The sequence below is a fragment of the Periplaneta americana genome, chromosome 11 (genome assembly GCF_040183065.1).
Source record: "Periplaneta americana isolate PAMFEO1 chromosome 11, P.americana_PAMFEO1_priV1, whole genome shotgun sequence".
Lineage (NCBI taxonomy): Eukaryota > Metazoa > Arthropoda > Insecta > Blattodea > Blattidae > Periplaneta > Periplaneta americana.
In genome coordinates, this window is record NC_091127.1 from 56,557,106 (window position 1) to 56,576,952 (window position 19,847).

The following is a 19,847-nucleotide window of genomic DNA, read 5'->3' on the forward strand; positions in this document are numbered from 1 at the left end:
CGCTTGGTCGCACTGAGTTGCGTGTCTTGCATCTTGATCATCCATTAGCAGGCTTAAGATAAGACTAGTAATTCCTAAGTTATTGATTGTTGTCAGCTTGCCGGTGATGATAATACATCAATATTACTTTCTTTGCTTACTTTATAAAGTATAGCCTTCTCGTATAAAGCAATTATACTTTGTGAGGGGGATAGAAGTTACCCTGGCAGGGATATTAATATGAATTTATGAGAGGGGAATAATTTTCCAACGGGGGGGGGGGAATCTCCCCCATCGCCCCCGTTAATTCGCACCCTGCTATTACGATTGATATGGCTGTATATATATATATATACACACATATAACTGAAAAATTACTAACAGTATTAGTATAGACATCTAGGGAAGACTAGAGGTACTAAATATGAAGTTGTCTGAACTGTTTGTTACAAGTGCTGATAAATTTATATTTCATTTTCTGAGAACTCTTGGAAATTAATTACTGGTAATATTATGGATTTTGATACCAAATGATAAAACTAATGAGCTCATATTTAAGAAATAGACCTCAGTATGTTAAATATTATCAGTAAGTTATATATTTACATTGTTAATTTCGGAGTACCTCAAGATTCAAATTTTGGCCCAGTATTATTTCTCATTCATGCTGTATTAACGATTTGTCTAACAAGACAATTAAATCTACTTTATGCTGATGAACCTAAGATTTTTAAATTAGTAAAAAATATTTATGATTTAGAATTTCTACAGTTTGATATTAACAATGTTTATCAATGAATTTTAAACAATGGATTATTTTAATATTAAACAATGTTGTTACGTGGCTTATGCAAGGAGTACATCTTATTCAAGAGCTAGTTACACAATGATTGATGAACCATTAGAACGAATATGTGTAAAAGATTTAGTTGTAACTATTAAATTGATAGTATTAATCATAGTTTGACTTTTAATAATCACGTATTTAATATAACAAATAATGCTGCCATAAAACTGTGATTTATTATTAGGAACTCAAAAAATATACATTTCGACTTTGATACTTCCCTACAAATCGCACCCTTGTGGAAGGTTTTCTCAGAGCACTTCTATTTTTCCTGCAGTCATTCCGTTATTTCTCCATTAATCTATACTAATAATAAATCTGTAGCCGAAATTTTTCTGGTAATTTTCGATTTTCCAAAAATAATTGGTCCTAACCAAGCCCCTACAGTCTCGGCTGCGCGAAACGAGGAAACCGGGGCAAATTGAACGCTGCGCTTGCCGCCATATTGTTGGAGAGCAGACGCATAATAGCAATACGTAAATCACGCAAATTAACGCTGTGATGATCTAAAATTGACAGATTATGGCCATTTTCGACATTTAACGTAAAATTAGGACGAAATAAACATATTCAAAGTTTCATTGATATGCGTTAGAACATTAAAGAAAAGAAAATACGTACGCAGCAATTTATAGAAAACATACTCATACATCCATAATTAGGCCTACACAATACACATTATAGCTTGTATAATTTTACGATAATCAGCAAATTGTTAGGTTTCAGAGAATCTACAATTATATTAACATACATTACTCTTAGATCACAAGACAAATATATGCACCTTGATTACACAAGTTCTTATTATAATCAAATTCTTAAGTGAAATAAATATGTGATAATCAGTATAGACTTGTTAAGTTTTAAAGAATCGAAAATTATATTACCGATACTTCTAGACCACAGGACATAGGTAATCTGGCAAAATATAATGTGCGAAGGTAGCCAAATTACATTGAATTCATTCTTCAATTGATCTGTATAGCGCTAAATGCGCTGATCGATCAATAAATCATTTTAAAAAATCTTCAATTAATAAAGGGAATGCTATCAATTATAAAAAGTATCGGTACCTAATACATTGCAAACAATAGGTAATTTGAAGACCTAAAAACTAAACAATCACTTTATGCAAGATAAAAAAACCACATTTTTTATGTGTGGATTTTTTACATTTTGTATTTTTATTTTAAACAAATAAAATAGATATATTATCATTGCTTGTGGAGTGATGGTACATAATTTTTATGCACATATATTATGTAATATCAATAAGATGCCATTCCTTGCTTTTGTTAATAAAATATATGTCCGGCAAAATGTAAAAGAGTTATTTATAGGTGAACTCTGTATCATAAGTTCACAAAGAAGGCTTAGCTATTATAGCTATTTGCTTATTTATGTATTTATTATCTGTATATTTATTTATCCATATATGGATCTTATGGATCTTGAATGAAAGTTTATAATCTTGCAGATACATTCATTTACATAATAAAAACAAAAATTTATCTTTCCACTATTGTTTTAACATATGATGTGTAAGTCTAAATAATTCACTCAGTATGATTTCTCTACAGTCTGATAAGTATTCTTTATTGTCGTAAACTACTGATTGATTTTAATTATATTAATATTGTAACAACAGAGATAATATTATGTCGTACCTTTTGCAAATGGCTTGGAAAATGATACAGGGATGGTATTATCGCCACGCTCTCATGGTTAACATTCGGCAGGTCTTTGAGCGGCCTCATGCACCAACATTCGGCAGGTCTTTCAAATTTAATTGTATTATTGTTTTCAATTTCTTCCATTATTAAATGACACTTACTTGTCTAATCCACGTGGACTAAAACCGAGGTTGCAATGTCTTGTGCTGAGGACGAACATTAAGGTATGTGATTAAAAATTATTATTAAAGAGTTATTATTAAGAGTTAAGAAAGCCAACATAACAAACTAGTGCTTATTCTTATCGTGGAAGTAGACGTGACAACGTGACGCTTAGAGTGAAACCTACAGAGCAACAATCGGGCGGCAAAATTATGTTTTAAAAGCACACCGCACGTTATTGTATGATCCCGACATGTTAAGCATGAGTCCGCGGCGATAATATATCATCTTTCAAAATTCTATTGCCATTACTTTCACACTGTTCACTAAAAACACCCGAGACAAAACAAAGGTCAAGTATGACAATCGTGTTTACCGCTCTATTTCTACCAGTAGCATGGCGGCGTAAACATGCGCAGACTGGTTTCAATTTTGGACAGCACACCAGCGCTCTGTGTGAGTCTAGTATACTATTATAACGTCTTTGGTCCTAACACATATAATTAATCACCCTGAAACCGAAAATCGCTTTTTTGAAATTTTTGTTTGTATGTCTGTCTGTCTGGATGTTTGTTACCTTTTCACGCGATAATTGCTGAACGGATTTCGATGAAAATTGGAACATAAATTAAGTTCGCTGTAACTTAGATTTTAGGCTATATGGCATTCAAAATACTTTATTTAAAAGGGGGATTATAAGGGGGCCTGAATTAAATAAACCGAAATATCTCGCTTATTATTGATTTTTGTAAAAAATGTTACATAACAAAAGTTTCTTTAAAAATGATTTCCGATTTTTTTATCCCAGGCAAAATTTTGATAGGACTGATATTTAAGTCTGTCTGTCTGGATGTTTGTTACCTTTTCACGCGATAATGGCTGAACGGATTTCGATGAAAACTGGAATATAAATTAAGTTCGTTGTAACTTAGATTTCAGGCTATATAGCATTCAAAATACTTTATTTAAAAGGGGGGTTATAAGGAGGCCTGAATTAAATAAACCGAAATATCTCGCTTATTATTGATTTTTGTGAAACACATTACATAACAAAAGTTTTTTTAAAAATGATTTCCGATAAGTTTTATCCCAAGCAAAATTTTGATAGGACTGATATTTAAGGATATACAAGAGTTTTAAAATAACAATACAATACATTTCCACCGCCGCCTCAGATTATAGTGTCGTTGTTCCGTAACTTATATGTGCAAAATATTAAATTTTTTAGTAGGAAGAAAAACAAATTTATTCATTCTATGGCAGTAGTGCATAGGAGATCGTGAATTCTTACATTTTCGAAAGAAAGAAATATAATTAAGTTATATATAGTAGATTGTATTATTTGCTGCATCACTATTTAAGTTATTTAATAGAGCAAAAATCTTAAAATCGATATATGACATAGGAGTTATTGCAGGAACGACGACGATGGTTACAATGAAATCAAAACAAATGACTTCGTCTATTTAAGGCGGCCTTGACGTTCTATCAATATTAATATACAGAGAATATTTTGTGTGTTTGTATGAAGTAAACTCAGAAGCTAATTAACCTTCACTATTTGAAATTTGTAGTTTCTCTAGATGGATGTAATGCTACAAATGAGGAGTGAGGTAAGATGAAAAGAAATCTGTACGCACAGAAAACTTGATATTCTGCGAAATATTGTATAACTTGATTATTGCAACTTTATTTGGTCCACATAAAATACTCTAATTTTATACACTCATTTTACCATAGAGATCACTGGAACTGAGGTATTTTAAAAGGTGTCATGAAATGGCGTTCCTGCGCTCATAATTTACCCATATTCTTAAAATAATATTTATGTAGGGTACCTCATTTTTTTTATTTGCATAAACAATGATATACAACCGAGTGAGTTGGCTCAGGCGGTAGCATTTGAGACACGCATTCGGGGATCCCGGGTTCAAACCCTGTGGCCGACCAATCTGACTGAGGTTTTTCATGATTTCCCTTAGTCATAAAGGCAAATGCTGGATTGGAAAGATACATGCCATTATACACCGTGTTCCGCTTATAAGTATAATAAAAGAAATAGTTATAATTTCATAACAATGCATGCAAATGGGTTAAGATTGGTACCATTGTAAAGAGGAAATTGGGAAGTTTTAATCCATTGTTGTTACTTATTTTTAGAAGACTCACGCATGCGCAGATCATTAAATAAGAGAATTCGTATCGTATCTTTAGTCAGTCAGCATGTGGACGCCACAGCAGAAAGCCTTTTGTGTGCTGTCATTAGCAGAACATAGATCCATAATTCGTGTACAGCGCTTCAGATGATTATGCCGAATGATAAACTGGAACGAAAACGCTTTGCAGAAACAATGTTGGATAAAGTGGACGATGACGACACATTTCTAACTCGAGTCTGTTTCTCAGATGAGGCAACCTTCCACGTCAGTGGAAAAGTAAACCGACACAATTGTCGCATCTGGGGGTCGGAAAATCCAAGTGTCGTAATTGAACACCAACGGGATTCCCCTAAATGGAATGTTTGGTGTGGGATCATGCGTGACAGAATCATTGGTCCCTATTTCTTTGCTGAAAAGACAGTCACTGCAAACACGTACCTGGATATGTTGCAACTGTATGCTGTGCCACAACTCCCAGATGGAGCAATTTTCCAGCAAGATGGGGCTCCACCACACTTTGCCAACATGGTTCGCACATTCTTAGACGAACAATTCCCTGCAAGATGGATCGGAAGAGGATCACCGTACATCACATGGCCTGCCAGATCACCAGATCTAACACCACCTGATTTTTTCCTGTGGGGGTTTGTTAAGGACCAGGTCTACAGGACGCCAGTACGTGATTTGGCAGACTTACATGAAAGAATTTATGCTGCTGTCAACAATGTTACACCACAGATGCTTCATAACACTTGGGTCGAGGTTGAATACCGGTTGGATATTTCCCGTGCCACCAATGGAAGCCATGTTGAGGTTTATGGAACATAAGGTAACAAAAATTCCCAGTTTTCATTCTTTGTAGCAGTTGGTTTCAACTACATACTTGTATTAATTCAGAAGTTATAGCTATTTCTTTTGTTATACTTATAAGCGGAACACCGTGTACATCACCGCCTCAATTACCAATACCAAAAACATTAATCAAAGTCTATAATCAATTACATGAACACAAGCCATCTACAACACACAATAGAAACAGGAACTCAACAAGAGTAAAAACGGCCTACTGATATACCCACACATTCTAAACACGCAACATGACCACAGATGTTAAGGCGTGAATAAAATAAACTTAACAAAAGAAAAAAAAAATGCACAATAAGGTTAACATAAAAATAATCTTCGTACACAACCAACTCTATTCATCAAGTAATTAATTCATTCATTTGGAGTGATTTATTAAAGGATGCATTCAAGACTAATTTAGAAAAATGTTAAACGAATTATCTTTGCACCAAATGAGTGGTCTCTGGACCAAAATGATAGCATTTTAATTATTTAAATACAATTTAAATTAAGTAGCATATTAAACGATTTATTCTTCTATCAAACACAAATGTTCCCTGGACCCAATGTTCTATTTTAATTATGTAATTACTTTATACACCGTGTTCCGCTTATAAGTATAATAAAAGAAATAGTTATAATTTCATAACAATGCATGCAAATGGGTTAAGATTGGTACCATTGTAAAGAGGAAATTGGGAAGTTTTAATCCATTGTTGTTACTTATTTTTAGAAGACTCACGCATGCGCAGATCATTAAATAAGAGAATTCGTATCGTATCTTTAGTCAGTCAGCATGTGGACGCCACAGCAGAAAGCCTTTTGTGTGCTGTCATTAGCAGAACATAGATCCATAATTCGCGTACAGCGCTTGTTTCGCCGTCAGTACAATCTTAGACCGAGGGAAGCTGTACCGACGTACGTCTCAATAATGAAATGGGATAGGCAGCTCAGAGAAACAGGAAGTTTGTTGTCTAATGCAGGTAAACATTCCAAGCGTAAAGTGTCTGACGAAAATGTCGAACGCATTCGCGAGGCATTTCAGAGAAGCCCGCGGAAATCCATTCGACAGGCTAGTGTGCAGTTGAACATCCCACCAACAACAGTGCATACAGTGCTCCATAAAAGATTGCGTTTGCGAGCGTACAAGCTGCAACTTCATCAGATGATTACGCCGAATGATAAACTGGAACGAAAACGCTTTGCAGAAACAATGTTGGATAAAGTGGACGATGACGACACATTTCTAACTCGAGTCTGTTTCTCAGATGAGGCAACCTTCCACGTCAGTGGAAAAGTAAACCGACACAATTGTCGCATCTGGGGGTCGGAAAATCCAAGTGTCGTAATTGAACACCAACGGGATTCCCCTAAATGGAATGTTTGGTGTGGGATCATGCGTGACAGAATCATTGGTCCCTATTTCTTTGCTGAAAAGACAGTCACTGCAAACACGTACCTGGATATGTTGCAACTGTATGCTGTGCCACAACTCCCAGATGGAGCAATTTTCCAGCAAGATGGGGCTCCACCACACTTTGCCAACATGGTTCGCACATTCTTAGACGAACAATTCCCTGCAAGATGGATCGGAAGAGGATCACCGTACATCACATGGCCTGCCAGATCACCAGATCTAACACCACCTGATTTTTTCCTGTGGGGGTTTGTTAAGGACCAGGTCTACAGGACGCCAGTACGTGATTTGGCAGACTTACAAGAAAGAATTTATGCTGCTGTCAACAATGTTACACCACAGATGCTTCATAACACTTGGGTCGAGGTTGAATACCGGTTGGATATTTCCTGTGCCACCAATGGAAGCCATGTTGAGGTTTATGGAACATAAGGTAACAAAAATTCCCAGTTTTCATTCTTTGTAGCAGTTGGTTTCAACTATATACTTGTATTAATTCAGAAGTTATAGCTATTTCTTTTGTTATACTTATAAGCGGAACACGGTGTATTTATTTCTAATAAGTGCAGCGGAGCTCACGGGTACAGCTAGTAATAATAATAATAATAATAATAATAATAATAATAATAATAATAATAATACTTATGAGTTCTAGAGAACCCAGAGGTTCATTGCCGTCCTCACATAAGCCCACCATCTGTCCCTATCTAAGCAAGATTAATCTAGTCTCTACCATCATATCCCACCTCCCTCAAATCCATTTCAATGTTGTCCACCCATCTACATCTCGATCTCCCCAAAGGTCTTTTTCCCTCCGGCTTCCCAACTAACACTCTATATGCATTTCTGGATTCACCCAAACGTGCTACATGCCCTGTCCATCTAAAACATCTGGATTTAATGTTCCTAATTATTATCGCCGCGGCCTCTTACTTAACATGTCGGCATCATACAATAATGTGCGGTGTGCTTTAAAACATCATTTTGCCGACCGATTGTTGCTCTGTAGGTTTCACCACAGTCTACTATATACAGTCGCGAAGCTCAATATGTAGTAAGAATGCAAACATGGGTAGTTGCCCACCACTAGGATCGCTACTATCGCCTCATCATCGCAGATCTCTCTCCTAGCAGACGACAAAATATGTTACACTTTCGTTGTCGTGTTCTTTTGGAAAAATTAACACCTTCCTTCCAGTATTGAAATATTAAATGCATAAAGTTAATTTATTATTTTAATGAAGTATATTAAATTCCACCATAAACTCGAAGATACCTGCAAGAAATAAGTTAATATAATTTTTGTTTGTACAAAACGAACCGAAATTTACTATAATAGCTTCACTCATTCAAGATTATAGCGATAATTAACTATGAAACCAATAAATATTAATTTGCATTTCCTTTTACAACAATAATAATGGAAATATGAATTAATGGAGTAACTTACGTGTACCGGTACTTGTAGTGTAGGCTTACGTAGTTAACAAAGTGGCATGAGGTTAAGCAATAATAATCACACCAGAATTGGAAATAAAACGTGCTCAATAAATTTTATTGTAACAGACTTTTTCTACGTCTCTAGTAAAGCAATAAATAAAAATAACAACAAAATTAACAGCTATAATTAAAAACATATCCTTCGGAAAAAAAAAGTAGGCCTAAGCAATAATAATCCCACCAGAAATGAAAATAAAACGTGCTCAATAAATTTAATTAAAACAAACTTAATTTTTCTACGTCTTTAGTAAAATAACACATAAAAATAATAACAAAATTAATAGCTACAATTAAAAATATATCCTCTGAAAAAAAGTAGACCTAACCTTTATTTCTCTGGAAATTTAACAGCCTAAGTGACAGAACTTTAACCGGTATCTAATGTCCTTTCGGTTAGACTGAAACATTTCATTGTGAAATTTAAGGATATAATGTATTCTAACAGTCACAAAGAACTTCAAAATTAAGAGTTTTGTTTCTGCACAGCATTCTTGTGGAAACCCAGGAACCTTTCTGAATCGTTCGGAAATCGGAAAAAGGATAACTCTGGCCTCTTTCTCTTACTGCTGCTACAATTTATAGCACTACAAACGTCTCCTCCTTGTCCCATTTTATTATTCCAATTATTATATTTTAGCCATTAACATTTTCATTGCAACCAATAACGAACATTTCACAAGCAATGTGAAATACGCAACGAGCTAGCACTCAATAGAAATACGACACAGTCCAAAGTCGACCATGGACAGTCTATTGTTTCTAGTTGCTAACCGCTTGGAGCGCTTTATCACGAGATTTGCAAAAAAACACCTCAAGCTTCGCGACTGTATATAGTAGACTGTGGTTTCACTCTAAGCGTCACGTTGTCACGTCTACTTCCTCAATAAGAATAAGCACTAGTTTGTTATATTGTTAAATTATTATTATTATTATTATTATTATTATTATTATTATTATTATTATTATTATTATTATTTTTATTATTATTTCATATGCGAGTACATTGACATTCTTAGCTCTTTTTTTTTTTACAAAGATTTTATTGCAAACAAAAATTACATACAATAACTAATATTTTACAATATTATTGTAATACTCGTATATGAATATTCTTCAAAATTTGAGATTAACAATCTCATAGTAAAATAGCCTACATATTATTACAGTTTATTGTATAAATACAATGTAACTGGGTCACACCCGAAAAAGCAAGATGCTTGAGGTCGGGTGTGACCAAGAATGAAAACTGGATAGAAGAAAAAAAATAAATGAAATAATAGGCTAATAATAATCTTAATAATAACTGTTTAATAATAATTTTTAATCACATACCTTAATGTTCTTCCTCAGCACAAGACATTGCAACCTCGGTTTTAGTCCACTTGGATTAGACAAGTAGGTGTCATTTTATAATGGAAGCAGCTTATTGGTTGCAACATTGAAATTGAGGCGAGTGATTGGAGCGCGACACAAGAAATTGAAAACAATAATACAATTAAATTTCAAAGACCTGGCGAATGTTACGCACGAGGCAGCTCAAAAACCTGTCGAATGTTAAGCATGAGACCGCGGCAATAATATGTCAGGTGAAGAATACAATGGGTGCAGTTCTGTGCTGTATAACTTTCTCCATTCTCCTGTAACTTTATCCCTCTTAGCCTCATATATTTTCCTAAGCACCTTATTCTCAAAAACTCTTAACCGGTAATATAACTGTTTTATAAATTCTAACTTTCAGCTTTTTTGAGAGCAGACTGGATGACAAAGGCTTCTCAACCGAATAATAGTAGGCATTTCCCACATTTATTCTGCGTTTAATTTCTTCCCGAATGTCGTTTATATTTGTTACTGTTGCTCCTAGATATTTGAATTTTTCCACCTCTTCGAACGATAAATTTGTAATGTTTATATTTCCAATGTTATAGTCACGAGAAATAATAATAATAATAATAATAATAATAATAATAATAATAATAATAATAATAATAATAATAATAATAATAATAATACTGCAGCAAGAATAATAATAATAATAATAATAATAATAATAATAATAATAATAATAAAGGTAAAAGGTAAAAGGTATCCCCGTAACATGCCATGAAGGCACTGGGGGGCATGGAGGTAGAGCCCCATGCTTTCCATGACCTCAGCACTAGAATGAGGTGGTGTGGTCGGCACCACGCTCTGACCGCCTTTTACCCCCGGGAAAGACCTGGTACTCAATTTTATAGGAGGCTGAGTGAACCTCGGGGCCGTTCTGAAAGTTTAGCAACGAGAAAAAATCCTGTCACCACCTGGGATCGAACCCCGGACCTTCCAGTCCATAGTCAGCTGCTCTACCAACTGAGCTACCCGGCCAATAATAATAATAATAATAATAATAATAATAATAATAATAATAATAATAAATATAATGTCTTAAGATGACAAATTGATTTCAATGTCATTGAAATTCATACCATGCCACTAAAGAGAGAGAAGATTGTTTCTTCAAGATACACTCAGTATGTTACTAATTCGATTTGTTGATAATATGAAAATCATTAATGTGCATATCTTTTTATTTACGTCAACAGGATTTACCATCAAGTACTGTTCTTTATTTTGTAATTACTTGTTTTCACAGTGAATCTATTTGTCTGTCCTCACATCAATATATACGCGAACGTTAACAGGGTTTTAATTAGAATCTGGTATGCAGGATGAGCGACAAGAATTCAATTAACGAAAACACAAAGAGTTGTAATTACCTTAAGTTTCAATCACCTTCTTTGAATCACTCAAGTCTTCTTGTTTGGAACTATTGATGGGTGCTCTTCTTTGAAACAATGTGCTATGTGCTCATACGAAATTAAAACAGAAGTTGGTTTCATAAGAACGTTTTATTTTCATGTTGTTCACTTGTAGGTCTAGTTATGATGTTAAGAATTTATCATCTACTCACCACCTCATAGAAGTTCACTGAATTCCCATATAAGGCAGTTGATAACACGAAGTTTTAGGACCCATGTCATAGAATATTATTTTCGAAACTGTCTCATGGAACTGGAATGAAAGACTTTTTACTCGTTTAGTACTTAGTAAGTGACGAATATTACAAATGATGAATTTTGTCATATTGATGTTTTATTTTATTTTTTTTTGGCAAAGTTAAAGTCATAAGGCCTTCTCTTTCACTCAACCAGCCTTAATACAATAGTGACATAATGTCATAATAAATATTTGGAGTAGACAAAATTTTGCAACAGTAGCCTTGAGTTAAGTTTTGTCGATTAGTACTGTATATGTTTGCTTAATTCACTGGCGCAGCGAGGGGGAGGTTTTAGAAGTAAACTCCCCTGAGGTTTTAGGAGTAAACTCCCCCCCCCCCCCCAGAACCTTCTAGAAAAAGAAAAGAGCGCTGTTGAAGCTCAGCAACATTATAACAGTGACTTACTTCCAGTAATACACTTGTTCACAATAATGGTAACTCTCCCTGCAGCTACCAGTACTTCTGAAGGTCATTTTCAACTCTAAGAAAACGTACCCTAAAAAGGGCACAGGGGAGGAGCGCCATAATGTACTGGCTCTCATGTACATACAGCACATGCAGGAGAAATTTCCTGTGATTGAAAATGATATGCTGAAGGAACTAGTTAAGAAATGTATAAAGTTGAAATACAGTGTTTCTGACTTAAAAGTACCTATAACGAAAGAAATATGGCCATGATCATTTCGTCATACTTAATTTTTTTATTGCAGCACACAAGTACTTTTAATTTTGTCGCATGGCAACACTGTAATGAAAATTTAAATTTTTGCTCACCTATTCTTGATATCCCATGCTCCTCAATTACTGTATGGGATATCTCTTTTGAAGTTTATTATTTTTTTTACTGATTCAAGATGAATAGTTCATTATGTGTTTGTCCATTCTGCTTCTTTTTACTGTCCTTCCCATTTCTATTTCTCGCAGTTTTAGTATCTCTTATGTAGTCTATATTTTTATTTTAATACATCTATGACCATGAAGATAGGTGGACATGTCTTACAAAATTCGTGTTGTAGTCCATTGTCCATTGTTGTGCCAGATCTGTAGTTCATACAGTTCAAAATTGTGGTGCTTCAGCCCATTTGTTCAGGGGAGAAGGTTGATGTTTTAATATAGTTTTACAGAATATAATGAGAAAATTCAAGAATAGGAAAAACCAAAAAATAAAAGTTTTTAAGTGCTTTCGAATTTCAGATATTTTGTTTCGGAGCTCCTGATTTGATATCCTGTTTCCTTTAATTTTCCTAAACCAACTCTGTTCTAAGTGAAATTTACGCTCTATGATCTTAACACTGGGAAAATTAATTTTGGCAGCATTGTGTGATGTTATTCGTAATCTAACAAAAGTTTTGAAATGATTAACTACTTTCCATATATTTGGATAGATAAAAGAATGCAATAATATGTATGACAAGTGGAAGTTCAAACAAACCCATTCATACCAAGGCCAATCAGGCGTGTCCTTTGTATTGTCTCTGTATATTGCCATGGGCAGGAAATGTCTGATAAAGTTTTCGTGGTGCACTCTCATTCAGGGGCAGGGTTATTTTATGAGTCGTCAATACACAAAGTAGACCTTCTGAAGGACACTATACTAAGAATATACAATTTCGTTGCTCTTTGACTGGATTTGAACCAGTAGTGGCCCGCGGTTACAAAGGTTGGCAAATCTGCATGAAAAATAGTGTATTTAGCAAACGCATGCTGTTTATTGTATCTAAATCGGATAACGCTTGTAATTACAGTGCCTTCTCGAAGTTGACTGTGCACCCGAAATTGTACTCCAACCATACATGCGCTACACCTCTCCCACAACTAGTCACGTAGTGGAGATGTGCCCCACAAGCTTTTCTAGTTTTTTAAGTCAAATTAAATAAATCCTTCACTCCGGTGTTTGTCCATGTATTTTCTCTTCTAAACAGAATACACGGGTGGGGAAGAAAGTGTTTTCGTGAGCGCAGCAAAAAACCAATCGTTTCCATTACACATTTCGGTATTAAAATGACTAGTAGGCTACATGATTTCAATATTTAAATTTTGTGTAGGACGTCTCAATTTCTTAAGTTAACATGCAATTTCTCTTTTAATTTCGAAAAGGGTTGCTCGATTAGGTTTTCATTTCATTCATTTTTAATATAAAATATTTTCTTAGACACACTGACTAATCACATCACATCACCCACAGTACTCTAACACACTGGAACTGTAATGATATACAGTTGTCCAGAAGCCTATGTGTTCTAATGCAGGTCATAAAGAGATGAGGGTGTTGAAGGTTCTTTTGTGTATTCGGAGAGAGCTGCTTCGGTTGCAGCTCTAATGCAGTCTTATGGGATGGTGAAGAAAACCAGTTTTCTGCTGCCGACTACCTTACGTTGAGCTCCAGGAACTGCCGATCACAGATCCGAAAAGTATACTACAGACTAAAATTCTCGAGCAGTTCAAGGCTCCTACAGACAGTAAAATCTCGAATCGAAGGAGAATGAATTGGAAAAATAAATGAAACAATGAACTAGATTACATAAAAGCACGTTTTACATTTCTAATTTTTTCAGGTCCATTCAAATGGCGGTTCTGCAGCTCTGCAGTCCTTATTGTAGAGCCGCCCCTGGTTTGAACCCACAGTAAATAGTAAATAAATATGAAATGAAATAATAAAGAACAATAATAAAAACAGACAAAATATCAAGTTCTTTCCACAACATTTTTTGTGGGTGTGGAAGTTTTCAATCAATTTTACAGAAACTATAGAAGTTCTTATAGTACTTTGTTTTGATTTAACTTTTATGGTTGTGATAATAATTATAATCCACAGTACGAAGCAAATGCAGATTATTTTGTACATTTATAATCAGTGTTAGATATTTTCTTACCTGAAACATATTTATTTAATGAGAATTATTTGTTGTACTCGTTGAGTTCAAACACTACATTTTTCAAGTGGAATTCACTTTATACAATTCAGTTGCTGGGCATTTATTTGCTATGCTTCATTGACTGCATAACTAGCATTTCATACATAATAGTAGTTACAGTACTTTTCAGTAATATATTTATAATATAACATACAACTTTTAACCGTGGCATTGTCATATCTTGAACAGATATGCTTCGGGATAAGTTCCATACATTTATTTCTCTCTTACACCTTATCGTTTCTTCCTTGATAGGTCTTGTACCAATTAGCAGCATTTTCAAATCACAGCATACAAACCTTTGAGATCTTACACAGCATAAGCTCATTTGAAATTATGTTATTATCACCATATTCTATGGAAGATTTGAACATTTGGAACTTAAAAATGTTAAATCAATATCAATTGCTAAATTATAACAATACAGATACCATAATTACTTTATTATTTGCAAATAACTTTATCTACATTTTTATCAATTATTGTGGTTGACAACTTTTTACAAAAGAGATCTATGAGGGAAGGAAGTTTCCTAAAAATACATACAGTTATATCGTTGAAATATAGGATATGGATTGTTTTTATTGTTCGTAGATTTTGAGAGAAATTGTTATTGCAGAAATATTGGATGATAATATGAATTAATTTCTGGTGTTCAGATATGAAATGTCAGCACAACAAACAATAACATTCATAGCATCAAATTTAGAAGTGCATTAGTCATCTCTTTAAAATGTCGATGTTAAAGATGTTTTATATTCTGTAAACATATTGTGTTGTACATATGATGGTTTTAAATAAATAATAAATAATCACATAGATTTCACAAATAATGTAAGTCGTATTTCTTAATTTACTATAAAATGATTAAAGAGCAATTTTAAACTATTTAATGTAGTCCTTTTTCCATTGTAAAAATATGTGATAATACTTTTCTAGTGTTGCTTTAATAGAAGAGCATATAATCGTAAATTATTTTCGATTGACATAAAATAATTGTTTATGAAGCTAAATTTAATTTGATTTTACGTAATTGTGTAATTAATTACATATGTGTATAGTTTGATGCAAAGAAGAACGTATTTCTTATAAAACCATATTTTGCACATACTAGCCAGTCAGAGAATGTGCATTCTAGTTATCAAGTGGAACAGTTCGATATACATTAGCAAATGTACTTAATGCTAACAGAATAGTTTTGGTGAAAATTTGACAATATAATAAGTTAACATGACAGTAAACTATTGCGCTTTAGAGAAGGTTGCAGAAATGAACACATTTTTTCTTCTAGTCGCTCAATTAATTTGGGACATTAGAGGATTTCATCTATCTTCATAAAAATGCCAGAGAAATTCTTTGGCTTATTTGTCTTTGTACCTTACTAATTAGTTTCACATACAAGATATTACTAATCTGGGAAATACAATGAGAAACACGGATTCATAATTGCTCATTTATTATTATATCTTCCAAATAATTTCAGACACGCAGCATCTGCTGCTGAATTAGCTGTGAAAAATAAAGTCAATAAATATGCTCATCTTTTAGACAATTATATCTTTGTCTCCTTATCTGTGGAGACCTTCGGTCCTTGGAGTCATGATGCTAAAGTTTTGGTATCTCAAATCGGCCAAATTTTGATCTCCATTACTGGTGATCATCGTTGCACTACTTATTTGCGTCAGTGTTTAAGTATTGCAATTCAATGTGGAAATGCAATGAGCGTTTTGGGTACTCTTCCCGAGTCCAGCCCTTTGGATGAACTCTTTCTTTTGTAAAATTTATTAAATATTCTGTATGTAAATATTTGTATTTAGTTTTATATACTGTATTTTTCAAATTGTTTCAAATTTTCAGGAAATCTGTAGCCATTGAAAATGTAGAGAATGACCTACTTTAATGGAGATATAAGCGTAATTTCATAAATTTTAAGTAAATAATATTTCATTATTATAGTGGAAATTGTTTCCAGGATTTCTTGCGTTTGTATTTAACACATATTTACTAATTATTACTTAAGAAAACACTATGGTAAGTTAATGGTGAAAAATTAAGAAAATCCACTTAAAATTTATTGTGGCTCTTTGTTTAGACTGAGTTCAAAAAGCTAATTAATTTATATTCCCATGACTATTTTGAAGCTTTTGAGCCAATATGAACTAAAAATTTTGAAAACTTTGTTTTCAAGGAGTCTTTTAGTGATGTCAATATAAAATATATAAAAAAAAACATAATTTAGCAACTATTAGCCCTAATGGCACCAAATTTTCTACAGATGATAGTATTGTAGGCATTTTTATGTAGGTATAATTTAAAATTAATCAATTTTGGATGAAAATTGCAGAAGTTTTAAAAATCACGTGTCCCCTGAAACCCTAGATCATATAATGTAACAGATATGTCGGGATTATAGGCTTTGAGGTTAACAACTTTTGTCAGGTTTACTATGCTGCCATCTAGTTGTTACATAAGGAGTCACGTCATCATACCCATTTGAATTGCATTAGCGACTGTGCTGCCATCTCGTGTTTGTTTACGGCAGATGGGTGGCGATCCTGGCGGTTGTTCTCTTCAAAGTGCTGCCGATTTTAACTTAGCGAGGAGTTATCTATTACATATATGATCTAGGCTGAAACTCATTGTTATTGTTGCAGGTTTTTTCAGTTCAGTTAGCTACTCTATAGTTTGAATGTTAAATTCTAAGCTAGATATGTGATATAAAAAAGCTTAAGTTTATGTAACTGGTAACATGCCTTATAGGAAATTAAATATAATAAAATAATTGTATATTTTATGCATGTGTGTTAGGAAATGGCAAAGACATATACAGAAAGTTATTAGTTATATTGTCTGCTCTCTATTTGGCACACATAATTGTGCTTCTAGCAGCAAGCAACTCGTTATATGAGGGCTGAATTTGGAACTATTAGTGACTGGAATATACCAGTTTGGTAATATCTCGTAAGAAGCACACATTAGTTCATTACAAAGTGTTCTGATGTGAATTTTCTGTGAATATTTGTATTCATTTGAGACAATTACCAGACTGAAATGTAAATGTTCTTTTAGAGGATAATAAGGGATTTCGAAATTATTCTTAAAAATGAAAATTTTCTAATCCATATAGTAAATTTGGATTTCATTTTATTTTGCAGATCATAAAGTTATTTTTAAATATAACAATGTTAAGAAAGGAAATAAGTCACATATTATCTGACTGGCTGGTTTGTTAGTTTTGTGGGTCAGTCAGTCAGTCAGTCAGTCTCCTTGCCTTCGTATATGCCATTTAGACCTTCCTATACTGTTACTTTGGTAGTCTGATTGATTCCATTTCTTAGGTGAGGGATCTGTAATGCGGAATCCATGTTTGAAAGAAAGTGAGAGTAGTAAATACACTAATTTGAAGAATGAAATGCTAAGAATATATTTTCATACTTTCATAATTGAAGAGGTGGATTTCAAATTGTCCTGAGTCATTTTTTAAGATTTTAACTTGTTTTATTCACGTTTTAATTTATCGTTTTCAAATCCACATATCTGTAGTGCTCGGAAAAAGTGATACAAGTCAAAAATGTTAATTTTACAGGAAAAGAAAAAAACTGTCTTCACACTGGTTTATGTGGATTTGATTTTCTTCTGTATGAATTATTGTAATGGAAGAAATACTTACCGGTATGTCTCTTTTCCCAAGCGAGCAGACATTTCGTATGTTGTCAATAAATTAATAAAAAATGTTTGCATTGCAGATATAACTGTGTAAGTTTAACAAGTAAGTCTTGACTTAGATCCGTTTTAAAGAACATATGCAGGCACTAGGAGCATCAAATTTGTTTTATCAGTTTTTGTCATTTTTATCATAACTTGTCATTTTGACTTAGGCCAGTTTCGAATCCACCTTTTCAATTGTAAAGCTCTTGTGAAGTCAAGGAGTCAAGAATGAAGCTATCTCATCCATAAGAAATAATTTTCCAGTAAAGTCTATTGTAGTGACATTTTACAATTGATATTGTGGAACAAGTAAATTAATTGTAATCATTATAAAAATAGAATTACTCATGATTAGGCTGCTTTTGTTGTCTTGATCTTATAAATAGGATTGAAACAGTGTTCTGGAAATGCTGTGCTAAATTGAATTAGCATAGAACTTCCTTATTTTCCATGAGGTCCCCAACCATATGACACATAGAGTTGTGGAATGATGGAATACTGCCTCCGTGTGGGAAGTGGGGCACTTGCACCTCCTCCGCCATTATTTCCCGCTGTCAGTGCACTGCTAAGTGCATTCCTTACAGCTACTTGTCTGTATTGACTGGCAGTAGGATAATCTCGAAGAGGTGCAGGAGCCACCAACTGTTGCGCTCCGGCTATTGGAGATCTTGATGCCGGTTTCATGTGCTGCTGCTGGTGCATGTATAGCACACTGAACGGCATTCCTCCAGCACCCCAGCCACGAGATGTGAAGATATTTTTTTTGACTTTTCGAACTGGCTGGAACCCATTTTTGTTTTCGGCTCTGTCTGTCAATGCTTGCCTATCCATCCATTCTGTGACTTCTGGCTTCCGCAGTGCTAATACAACGACTCCAGGGATTTCTGAGTTATATTGAAAGTTGTGAATATTATTTACAGCCTCTGAGTTTGCATCTGAATCTTTATTCATGTCTTCTTGAGAAGGAAGTGTGTAATATATGTTACTACCTGTTTGGATTCCTTCTCTGTCTGGTTTTATCTCCTTTGCCAAGTATCTCGTATAAGGATTTGAAAAGGAACCATCTTCACTGTACTTGAAGTTGCTGTATTCTTGATTGTCTGACATCTGGGAGTTGAGGGTTTGTTGACTTTCATCATTATCGTAGAATTGCTTATTGCAGAGGCCTGTATATTTACACTCATCTACTATGGTATCCATATTGTTTTCTTGGATTGCAATTGGAAAATCTTCTGGAAATTCTAATGCTTCAGCACTTCGTTTTTTAATACCTCCTTTGCTGCTGGACACCTTTGAAGACAAAATATCTGTTAGGCCAGTTTTTGTATAGCTATGATCAGCGCGTTCAGCAGGTTGTTTTGTGTTGATTGTCTGTCTCTGAAGGTTGACAGCTGCATTGTCAGATGATGCGGTGATTGAAATCGCTGAGCTGGGCACAATGTAGTGAAGGAGAGTGATGCAATACAGACCAAGAAGAACCTGCGCGTTTCTTCTCATCTTGGAGTTGTGTCGATTGAATGTCACTAGTTGGCCTTGTTGTCGAACCTGGAACAAACATGTTGTGTATTTAGTCGTCTTTCGTTTGACAGTCTCTTGCACTTAATTAG

The 19,847-nt window shown here is 34.1% G+C and overlaps 2 protein-coding genes across 3 annotated transcripts in view; one reads left to right on the forward strand and one right to left on the reverse strand.

Annotated features, from left to right (window-relative positions):
- The window catches only part of LOC138709028 (RNA-binding protein 42), a 221,845-nt gene that overhangs the window by 23,391 nt on the left and 178,607 nt on the right, over positions 1-19,847 (forward strand). The gene's annotated exons all lie outside the window — the stretch shown is intronic.
- Positions 17,819-19,847, reverse strand: part of LOC138709024 (uncharacterized) — a 63,255-nt gene continuing 61,226 nt past the window's right edge. The window contains exon 2 of the mRNA XM_069839487.1: positions 17,819-19,785. Within this exon, the coding sequence (XP_069695588.1) occupies positions 18,682-19,737 (1,056 nt within the window). The 5' untranslated portion in view covers positions 19,738-19,785 and the 3' untranslated portion in view covers positions 17,819-18,681. The remainder of the gene's footprint in view (positions 19,786-19,847) is intronic.